Raw genomic sequence first — 11,451 nt, 5'->3', positions numbered from 1 at the left:
AAACGACATCGTATTAGTACTTTTAGTGAATTCGTGTTAATTCTTGGGCCGCAGCCATTGTTAACAGAGTCTTCTTCTTCAGTAGCCATAGCTGAAGCTTCACTGTACTCTCAACATTTAGCTTCGAAGTTGTTCCCAAGATGATGGGTTTAATGCGTGTTGTGGCTAAATCGAACCGTTCGATTCAAACGAGTATTCAAAATCAAGGGCTGACATTGCCTCTCTGCAGACAGTTTTCGACCCAAATGGAAACACCCCAGAAGGACAATTCATCTGATTCATTCCTTCGAAATCCGTCTTCCGGTATACATGAATCTCTTAAATATTTGATAAAAAAAATGATCTTTTGTTTGTTGGAATTTGTTTTTCTTTTTCAGTAGTTTGTTTAAGTTTTTTTGGTTGGATTTGCATAATTCAAGAAATTATGGATACCCTTTTGCTTATTTGTACTTTTATCTCTTGTTTTGTGGTCTTTCTTTCCAAATATTTAAGTGTTTAGGGTTTATGGTTTTGGCTATTGAGCATTGTCTACTAGGTAATTGTGTCACTGTTAAAGGTTTGAGAATTTTGAAGATTGTCTGTTTATTAGAATTGAACCAATGGTTATTCGGAAACAACCTCTCTATATCGAAGAGGTAGTGACAAGGTCTACGTCACTGGGTTATTGTAGTTATTCATTTATTGGAATTTGTTTTTTCCAATGGTTTTATAAAATTTTTGGATTGTATATGCATAATGCAAGAAATTGTGGATACCCTTTTGCTTATTTGTACTTCTATGCAGTTTTCTTAATTTACCTGTGTATTTTTTTCAAATGTTAAGAGTGTTTAAGATTTATGGTTTTGGCTGTTCTGTTTATTCATTAAGCATTTTCAATTTTCCCTGTTTGCTTATTGTTTGAGCATTGTTAGTTTGCTACTAGGTAAGTGTTTGACGTGTTAAACACCTTGAGATTTTAGTTACTCATGGCGGTGAAATTTTTTGTTGGATTTAATTGTATTGATGAATTTGTGAGTTTAACAAATGAGTGGAGATAATAATCATCAATCAATCAGCTACACCTCAATCCCCACTAGTTAGAGTAATTGGGGTCAGCTATATGAGTACTTCGTATCCTTGCCACGCGTGTTTGTATGAGTTCACTCTTCTATCCTAATTCGACAATTTTTATGCTAACCATCAAACTGCTCCATCCCCTTCCTTTATCCAAGTTCCTAGCTTGTTCTAGTTAAGCTTCACGAAGATCACATAGGTGGTGTTGGAGGCAATTATCAACCATTAAAAAGTTATGGATTCCTTATATCCACTTGTTTTGCGTCACTCTCCTTTATTCCCGCACATGTAGAGTGGATAAGTTTTAATAGGGATGTGAATTGTTCTTTTTCTTTTGGTGACACAAATGCATATGCAGTGTTATACGAGGTTGATCCAGGATCTTGGTATTTCCATTTCCCAGGTTTGGTTTATGGGAGACTTTTTGTCACTGGAAAGCATACAAGGAAGAGTGACATTATTAACATGTTAGGGAGTTCTAGATTGAGCCCAGACGACGTTAGATTTGAGTACAACATGAACTATGCTCCAGTTTCAGTGTAAGTTTTCTTTTATGATTTAAGGTTTAATCTCTATGAGGAAATATATCTTGTCATTGTGGTTATGATTTCTGAGCACGCAAGGGTGTGATTTAGTTGTCAATGAAGCTAGAATGGATCATGGATCACGAGAGACCAGGGTTCAAGGCCCTGCAAAGCTCTTGGTGATTTCTCTTCATCTTTTGAAGTCTTAATGGACAGATTTGCCCGGTATCTGTGTTGGATACTTTTGTGAGCATCTGATTGCTTTTCGAAGGTCGTAATATATGGACCTCCTTGTGATCAACTTGTTCTCTGGCAAAAATTATAGGTGTTTTTTTTCTTTATTATTTCCAACTTGTTTTATGTCCAAGACATGCCAGTGCTTGCATCCATTTTAAAATAACGCTACTATAATTGAATCATTGGATAATACGTATAGACCTCCTCAAACTTGTCCCCTTTTTCCAACTATGCACTAAAATTTTGTGGGGTTTCAATACCCCCTATTGTAATTCAAAGTGTATCTATTACCACCTTGACTATTGACATGAAAGAGGGGAAGTGCTTAAAATTACACCATGGCTGTGAAAGCCAAAAGCAAATCTAAAGCATACAGCCTCTTTAACACATGATGCAATTGCCCCAAGTCAAATCTTTCCTTCTTCAAAAATTCTTTCTCCGACACGAAAGTACGAACAGTTTTTAGAAAAAGGATGCTTTTTTCCAAGCTCCTGCCCATCTCTGCCAGATACCACCTCTCCTCCTTCAATCTATCTCAATGATCCAAAACCATTTCTTCTCTTAAATTTCTATACTGTTTCTTCACTTTCCTTTTTACTGTTAAACAACACGATTTTTTAAAGTTATCCATCATTCTTGAGAGAAACCGTGATAAGCTATTGTCAATGCCATCTACGTTTTTTCTGTTTTGTTAAATTGTTACTCACAGTAGAACCACACACCCTCCCACGAATTTCTCACTCTCTTTCTTGCTTCTCCAAACTGAACCGCCATACGCACGACCCAACTTTCAAACTACAAAAGACAATATTAAATTATAGGCTTTTGGCTAAAGCTGAGCCATCATTACCATCCATGGTGGCCGGGGTCATATAAATACAGAACTATTACTCCTTTAACGGAGTACACATGATTTCATTTCTTTTAGTATATTATGTTTTGTTTCTCTGTTTGAGGAAGAGCAAAAAAAACCGAAGCAAATAAAAATCCATCAATGTTGAGCTCTATTAGTATGTGTTTGCATGTGGGGCAGGAGAAGAGGAACATATGGGAGATGAATAGAGACAAGGAAATGTGAAGCAGATAGGAAAAATGAAGAGAAATAATACTAAAGAAAGCGTGTTTAGGGCGGCGGCGGGTTGAAGGTTTGAAGAAGACGACTTCTTCTTTATACGACATTTTTCATTTTTTATTTTTAACTTTTTAATGTTTTAAATTAGAAAATATTATGCACTCTCTTTAAAACGTGTGGAATCACGTATTACTCCAAGTCAGCAATGTTAATGCCACATTTGTTCGGATACAATGGTCAGTTGTTCGGTCAATTTGGCGCGAGTGTTCTTAATTGACCTAACATTCCCTCCATCCTACAAAGTTGGTCCAACCACCATTTTGTAGAACTTGCCTTTAAGCTCATGTGACACCTTATCACACAAGACTCCGAAAGTGAGCCTCCATTTCATCCACCCTGCACCAATACGATGAGTGACATCATCATCAATCTCTTGATTACTTTGGATAATAGACCAAAGATACTTGAAACTTTCTTTGTTTTGATAGCCTCGGTATCAGGCCTCACTTCCACGCGAGACTCATGTGTTACATCAGTGAACTTGGAGTCACTTGCACTCCAGGTATTCTCTTTTGGTATAGGCAATTTCCTGAAAGGATCAATGTATAAAAACTTGACAGGATATGGATTCTTTGTAAAGGTAATCTTATCATTTGTTTTAATGAAGGGTTATCTTATCAGTTGTTAGCAATATTTGGACTCATACTATTTTGTCAAAAGCTTAGAATGAATAACTAAGAGTGCGAATGGTACTGGAACATAAACCCTTAAGGAAAGGTCTTCTTATACATCCTTATATAGTTATATATAACCCAGCACCTTCTTAATACACGCAGATGCTTATTAACAAAATACTTTACTTTTACCAACCAAACAAACTAAGGTGCCATTTTGTTTAGGAGCAAGTTATGCGGGAATTAATAATGTAGGGATTGTAATGCAAAGATTTCCGGGGCTTAGTATTGTAGGAATTGTAATGCAGAGATTAACTAATGTAGAGTATATGGGGACACGATAAAAAAGGTAAGCGAACAATGCATATTTATATTTTGTTTAATATATAAATTGCACTACCTTATGCTGCAACCAAACGGCCCCGTGGAGTTTTCAGGATATATCATTTGTTATCAGATTGGATGTCTAATGTCTTGCTTCATTTTTTACATAATTTGTACGGCAGTATTGACTCGTAGCTTGTGAGTTAATCTGAATGACACCACCAATACTTGGTCATTGCGGGTAATAAATTAGGACTTTTTAGTTTATTCCATTTTCCTAATGATGTTTCTTGTCACAGTTGTTCCCTTTTCGATCAATAGTTCTTGAAGTTGTCAATTTTATTTGCATTTTTTCTGTACTTTGTTGTTTGCTCAACGAGAGAGTAGTCTAAGCTTTCTTGCCCGTTTGTTTAATATATGCTTATCATAAGTAAATTGCTTTAAATATTACTGTTACTGCTTTATCAGAAATGAAAATACTTACTACTGCGCCATTCCCTATTTTATCTAATGAATAGGATGATTCAGTTCCCTTCTCGAAATTCTTATGAGGCTACACTTAGGGAAGGAAGTCGGAAGGGTGGCTTATTCAGAATGGAGAGGGTACTGTTTCAATATACTTCTTCTTGATTATTAATCTCTGGAGGGTCACATGCAAAATTTTCATTTCCTCTAAATTTTTGATGATTATAGGTTGGTCGTCAGCAGTGGGACTCTTTGCCACGCTACGATGGAAAGACTGTAAGTCCGGTCTCTAGACTCTAATGTTTACTGTCTCCATTCTTTTTTCTGTGCTGTTAGATGGTGGTGTAAGGGCTGATTGATTTTATTCTATATGTCTAAGCCTTAGTCATAGCATAGTTACTTGATACTGTGTTGCCGGGAGGTAATGCTTACAGTGTAGTAGTCGAGGTGTGTGCAAGCTGACTCTGATGATAGTTTTATTTTTATAAAACAACGAATTATTCTTTTTTCCTGAATGAGGTTCGTGTTTTGAAGCAAAAATCTAAAGATGATTGTTGGCATTATCAGATTTTATTGCAAGGGGTCCCTCGAAATGCAGTAGCCGAAGATGTGGAACGTTTCCTTGCTGGTTGCCAGTATGATGCATCGGCAATTCAAATGTTCGGTAGACCACAACGAGCTGCTGATAGGTATCTAAGCTCTACGACTCACCTATCGATGGCTTTATTCACTCGTATGTGTTCTCTGCTAGTAATTAGATGGATTTCTGGCTTATTTGTTGCAGACCACCAACTAGAACAGTCTTTGTGGAGTTCCCCTCACAGGCTAAGGCAACACATGCATTTATTACGAAGAACAGAGGTTTCTGTCTTAATAACCAAATCACAGTGCGACTTCTTCAGTGATCTCATCCATCTCCAAGATAATTATCTACGTTTTGTTTCCCTGTTTGGATTGTGTACCTTCTTGTCCAGGCTTCAATCTTCCATCAGAGAACTATTTTCATTTATAGTAGGAAAAGCTGAGATGAAATTCGAAATAATATAACCTTATCGATCTTTTGAATGACTGCAAAAACTGTGCAAGGAGGGGCTAAAAAGGAGATGTTTTTAGCTTTTGTTTAGATTGTTTGTTATACTTTTACAAGTCCCTTCATGTTCATGATGGAGTCTTCTCAAGTCCCTTTATTTAGATACAACTCGAACTACAACTTGTTTCAATTAAGCACTTAGACACATGGTAAATTATTCGTATACTACTCGAACTACCACTTGTTTCAATTAAGCACTTACACACTTCCAAATTCAGTCCAACCCATCCATTTGCTACCACTATATCACTATATATGTGGGCAAAACTTAGGTGGAACCAGTTTAGTAGGATGAAGAAGCCTAGGAAATACATTAAAAGGGACAGATGAAACAAAATCATGATGAATGAGGTTTATATAACAATTCCATTATACAAAAATAAAAGGTCTGTATTGTGATTTCAAAGCTACTAAACAACAGTGAATTGTAATTCATTCTGGTAAAACTACTGCCATTCTTCCAAGTAAAACTCACAGTGTTAGGCTGAGAACTGTATAAAATGTAGGGAAGGGACCCCTCCTGCATAAGACTTCATAATCACAGCTCAAACTCCTCGTCTTGAAGAGCCAATGCTGCAGCCTCTTCTTCCTCATCATCAAGAACGAAGTACTCATTCCTTTCCACAGGCCTAAACATGTAAAACATGACGATGTAAAAAGCTAAGCTCACTATTTCCTCAGCAGAGTATGCCACCCATTGATACTTGTACGCGGAAATTGTCCTCAATGCAAAAACCACAATCCTTGTGAAGTACAAGTATCCAATCACCACAATATAAAACTGCCTGAAAAGAGTCAATTTTGCCAAATTCCTTGCTGCCTTCCCATCTGTCTTGGAAGTCTCCCTCAATGACCTAATCGACCACACAATGGGGAAAATAATAGCACAGCAGCACACAATATCAACAATCAAAAAGACCTGATTCCATGTCACCCAATCCTTAATAAAAGGACCTGTTTCGCCAATAACAACCGAAGCCACATTAGCCAAAACCTGAAGTGGAATCACAATCATCAACACCTTCTTTTCCCTATCTTGCAAAAATGGCTTCAAGAACGACCACCCAGTACCAATCAAAACGATGACAGTGAAAAGCAAAACCACACGCATGGACTGGAAAATGTAGAACAACACATCCCATCCATGTGCAGTCCCAGTAACCTTAACATAATGCTTATCCTCAGCAGCAAAAAGCAAATTCAACGCCTTCATTACAACCAAAAGTGCCATAAGTCCATGAATCCTATGCACTGATATCCTATTCTTCAAACACACCAACACCCAGACGGCCAAGAAGCCAAAATAAACCAAGGAAAACAAAAAGTACAACGTTGGCAACTGCGTAAGACCTGTAGAAAGAGGGGAAGATTATGAGAAGTTGAATGTGCAGAGAGATTAGAAATACATGGTGAGTAACTGCATTATGGTTATTTCAACCAAAATGGCTTGTCATGGTATCATAATATTAAGGGATTTGCACAAATAGGATCATTTCAGATTTTTCTATTTAACGCTTGTCCCAAAGTAAGGAAGTTTTGTTAGAGTAGTTGGCAAGGCCTAGCTTGCTCAAAGTGTCCCTAGCCGGGGCATTATTTGTTAAATGTCTGTACGAGCATAACTTTGAATAAGTTATATCCTGCCCCAACATAACTTCCACTCGGTCTTAAAATGCAGAACTTTTAAAACAGGGGATTTAAACACCAGCCCCCAAAGCACCCATTTTTGCATTATATTTGAATATGGCAAGCTAGTAGAAGTATTAGAGTATTATCATTTGTTCGAAAGGAACATTTCCATCAAAAATGTTTATTCGGGAAGTCATCAGTCTGATCATTTGCTTGTATATGGTTAACACGCCGTAAGGAAAGCTTCTTTCTTTTGGACATTTGCAAAAGATATGACTCCCACCAAGTTATACTCCCCCTTTTGATGAAAAACATTTTAAGAATTCAAGCATATGAAATGAGTTCATGAAGTTATATTAAGCTTTTCACAATTCAAGTAACCAAGAAAATTTCATCAAATAACATATTTTGTTTTCACAATTAAAGATAAAAAAACACCATAAAAACCGATTTCATCAAACAAAACTAGTAGGATTTCGCGGAAAATGATTACATCAAGGAAAACATTTCCACCATACCAAACCAAAAGGTCCCTTTCACTATCATATTTTCATATTTTGCAGCCTTACAATGGAAGCTCAATTAGATCAAATGCACAGATTTCACAAAATAACCAACAAAAAAATGTTCAAAATGAGCAATTTATCAGAAAAAAACAAAGTTGGTAATCGAATAAAACCTGCAGACAGATAATCTTTAACGCGGCCATCGAGATTGTAAAGCTCAGTGCGTACATCCATTGAAACTTTTGATTCAGGAGCACAATTGGCGAAGAAGAGAGAGTATTCATTAGGGGAAGTTACAGGATAAGCTCGATCAAATGACGAATTAGGTGGAGGAGAAAGATCACGAAAAGTGAATAAACGTTGAATGTAATTGGATTCAAGGACACAGAAATTAGGGTTTTGTTGAAGCTCAATAAGGACTTGAATTAGGGATTCTTCAGATAAGAGGAAGAATCCGAGTCCAGAAGGATCAGGCGTAGCTAGACTGGAGATGACGGAGACAGAGGATACGCTAATGGAAGCTTGACCCGTATGTGTGAACCCGAATCGTTCGAAGAGGATCATGGGTCGGTTATCGGATCGGATCTTCAGTTTTTTTATCTCGCCGGAGGTGAATGAGGCAAGGCAGAGTAGAAGGAGGAGGAGGGTGGGCAATTTCGACATTTTTTTTGTCCGGCGGTGGATACGGCGGCGATGGTGGAATTTGGCGGCGGAGCACGGCGGAGGAGAATTTGGTGAAGAGAAAGTGGGAGAAAATGAAATGTGGAATAAGAGATTTACAGGAAATAGCTTTGAAATGACGATATTGACCCTTATGTGCGTTAGATCTAATGTATTAGGTGGGAATTTGGGATCTAAAACCAAGAGAGGTCTTTGTATTTTAAAATAGATATATATACAAAAAAAAAACAATAAAAATAAACAAATGAAAAAATTATTAATATTAATAAATAAAAGAAGGTTTAAAAAAATCATGTATTCAAAGTAATTTCACAAGGTGTAGAGTATACGTAAACTTATTCTTATTTGTGAAGATAGAGAAGTTCTCGACGAGACACCCTGTGTTGATCATTTCATGAGCCTAAAATGTTGAATCTGATAAGGTAGTATATTTTGTTTGTATTTATGGGATTTCGAACGGATCTCAAGGTTGCACCTTGGCTTAAGTAAATAGTATGAAAAGGAAATACAACAAAGCAGTTATGATGAAACTAATGAAGAAAAGAACGATACAATAGCAATTTGAATTTAATTTTTAAAAATCAAGATATCCTAAATTAATTGACGTTGACTTGACTTTTGAATGTTTTTTAAGAGAATGACTTAGAAACACAAAATTGAAAAAGAGAGATTAGAAAATTGTCAATAAGGCTTAAATATAACTTATATTTGATGATGTTTAAACAAATTAATCTATAAATATTCCTGACATTCAAAATGAGGCAGTTATTAACTTGTCGATATAATCAAAGGTAATCTTATTTACATAACTAAAACAATAAGAAATTGAACATGACATATCTCATTTGTTTTCATTAAAGGTCTCAATTTGAATTGACATATGAATAATTAAGACTTTGACTCTAGATCTGAATATCGAATGATTAAGACTATTTGATTTTCAACATCTGAATATACATAATCTATTTATATGTACAATAATAAATACACAATTCAAACAAATATTATAGTTAATATTTAAAAAGAATCAACAAAATCATTGGTTGATTAAAAAAATGAATTGCTTATACTTGTTAGTGGCGATGAAATAGTTTGTAGCGATAGTGATAGTTATTGATAGTGCTAGTAATATTTGTGGTAATAATTGTGATGGTGAATGTAATTGATATTGTGATGACTATCATTATTGTGGTGTGATGCTGGTGGTTGTAATGATGAAATTGGTTGATACTAGTAGTTAGTGGTGTTAATGGTGATAACTAAAGAATGTGTTAGGGCTAATGGTGTATTTGTGATCGTTGGAAGTGATGTTAGTTATGATGATGTAGGTGATTGTAATAGGATTGATCATATTGGAGGTTATAGTGGTGACTGGAGAATTTATGGTGGCAATTGATGGTATGAACTGTTATGACATAGTTTATTGGTAGTAGAAATTGACTATAGTGATGATATGAAGGTGGATATGGCGCCCACTACAGAGACGGTGGTGATAGGGATGTCAGGGCCTATATAAACGGTGGTGATCGAGGTGACGGCTACAAAGGGAGTAATAGTGACAAATAATGGATATAATCATAATGACGGAAGAGTTAAGTGTGACAATATTTTATAGTAATAGTTACCAACAGTGGTGATTGTGATGACACAAATAATTGGTGGTAGACGATGATAATGATAGAAGGCGGTGGTGGTTATGGTTATGATGACTAAGGTCGTTAGTGGTTGTGGTGATGATGACAAATGTCGTTAATTAGTAATGGTGATTGTGATGAAAAATATCGTGAGTGGTGATGACCGTGGTGATAAATATGCTTAGTGATGGTGGCTGATGATTGTAGATAAAATGATGATGAATATTATCCATAAGAATACCTCTTAATAATATTAGACTTTTATTCTAGATCTTAATAACTAAGAACTATTTAAACCTATTAAATATATTTAGTAATCGAATATCTGAATCATTCAAAATTTGGACTACGTACATACAAACAAAGTCTTAGATTAATAAATCTCATAAGGAAAATGCTACTCTTATTATTTTGACACGAGTGTTTATCTTGAAACAATATCACTAATGAGATATTACCATGATCATTTCATTGTGTGAATTTCACTTTAAACAAAGTATAAGACAATTATTGTTTAATTAATTTAAATTCATATTTAATGTCTTTTCGATATTTCTGTTTCCTTTAATTATATTATTCATGGATATTTCAAACGTTATTATTAAGATTAGACATATAGACAATGACGATTAACATGAACTTGTATGCCTAACTAAACACGAGTTGGATATTTATTCTTTTTGTTCCTATTTATTTGTCAAATGTTTTTTTAACTTTTTTCTTACTTTTTATTTTTAATAAATTAAAAAAGGATTATAATTTTTTTATTGTCAAATATTTCATAACTTTTTTTGTTTTTCATTTTTAATAAATTAAGAAAGAATATTACATTCTTTATTATACCCTTAATTCATTATGTTAAGTTAATGCATTTGAAAAATACAATAAATAAATATGTTTAGGCCCTATTAATTAATAGAAATAAAATAATATTCATAATCAATTTTTTTTATGTTTAGCTAGAGCTTTTTAAAACAATATAAATTTTGAGGTATAATTAAGTTTAAATAATTGGTTAATAGCACTTTAGTCCCTTAATGACTGGTAAACATTAATTCTTAATTATGATATTTGATAAAGCACATAAAATCTTCAATTAGTTAAATTTGGCACTTTTAATCACTATTTGTATTTATAAATATATAATTGATTCAATATTTATGCTAGTAATATTAACATATTTTCTATGTGAATTAAATAATTAAATTCCATACCACAAAGATCAAATATAGAATTTATCAATAACTTAGGGATGTATGTGTTATTATCCCTAAAATATAAATTAATTATAAATACTAAAACCATTTTTCATTGGCCAAATGATGACTTCTCATGAAAAATATTAAAAAAAATAAGAAGGCGATACTTCTTAGGAACTAAGGATCTAATTCTAGAATCCCTCTTCTTTAGAAATTAAAAAACATTGATTTCTTTTTTCGAAAATACAGAATTGGTGTGATAGGTGATATTTTCTATAGAAAATTATAAATTGATTTTTTCTGTCAACGTCTTCGTAGGTGAACTTATCATATTGTATTTACCTCATACATTTTATATCTCTTTTG

The 11,451-nt window shown here is 34.4% G+C and overlaps 2 protein-coding genes across 2 annotated transcripts; one reads left to right on the top strand and one right to left on the bottom strand.

Moving 5' to 3' along the window:
* Positions 1–5,472, top strand: LOC101267837 (uncharacterized). The gene is made up of 6 exons (XM_004246682.4): positions 1–303; positions 1,457–1,592; positions 4,403–4,487; positions 4,578–4,625; positions 4,917–5,038; positions 5,134–5,472. Exons 1-6 carry the CDS (start codon positions 141–143, stop codon positions 5,252–5,254), a joined length of 675 nt encoding a protein of 224 aa, XP_004246730.2. The 5' UTR covers positions 1–140; the 3' UTR covers positions 5,255–5,472.
* Positions 5,473–5,776: 304 nt separating this feature from the next.
* LOC101268714 (protein CANDIDATE G-PROTEIN COUPLED RECEPTOR 7) lies at positions 5,777–8,434 on the bottom strand. Its single transcript, XM_004246685.5, has 2 exons — positions 7,745–8,434; positions 5,777–6,789 (listed from the first exon to the last, which is right to left on the bottom strand). The coding sequence occupies exons 1-2, from the start codon at positions 8,232–8,234 to the stop codon at positions 5,978–5,980; spliced, it is 1,302 nt and encodes a 433-aa protein (XP_004246733.1). The 5' UTR covers positions 8,235–8,434; the 3' UTR covers positions 5,777–5,977.
* Positions 8,435–11,451: the final 3,017 nt, after the last annotated feature.

Source organism: Solanum lycopersicum, chromosome 9, assembly GCF_036512215.1.
Source record: "Solanum lycopersicum chromosome 9, SLM_r2.1".
Lineage (NCBI taxonomy): Eukaryota > Viridiplantae > Streptophyta > Magnoliopsida > Solanales > Solanaceae > Solanum > Solanum lycopersicum.
The sequence above is the reverse complement of the archived record's forward strand: the minus strand, read 5'-3'. Positions and strand labels throughout refer to the sequence as shown.

Coding starts and splice junctions, on each gene's coding strand:
- LOC101267837 (XM_004246682.4), top strand. CDS start 141: ATGATGGGTTTAATGCGTGTTGTGGCTAAATCGAACCGTTCGATTCAA. Junction 304..1,456: donor CCTTCGAAATCCGTCTTCCG/GTATACATGAAT, acceptor TCCATTTCCCAG/GTTTGGTTTATGGGAGACTT. Junction 1,593..4,402: donor AACTATGCTCCAGTTTCAGT/GTAAGTTTTCTT, acceptor TCTAATGAATAG/GATGATTCAGTTCCCTTCTC.
- LOC101268714 (XM_004246685.5), bottom strand. CDS start 8,234: ATGTCGAAATTGCCCACCCTCCTCCTCCTTCTACTCTGCCTTGCCTCA. Junction 6,790..7,744: donor TAAAGATTATCTGTCTGCAG/GTTTTATTCGAT, acceptor CTCTTTCTACAG/GTCTTACGCAGTTGCCAACG.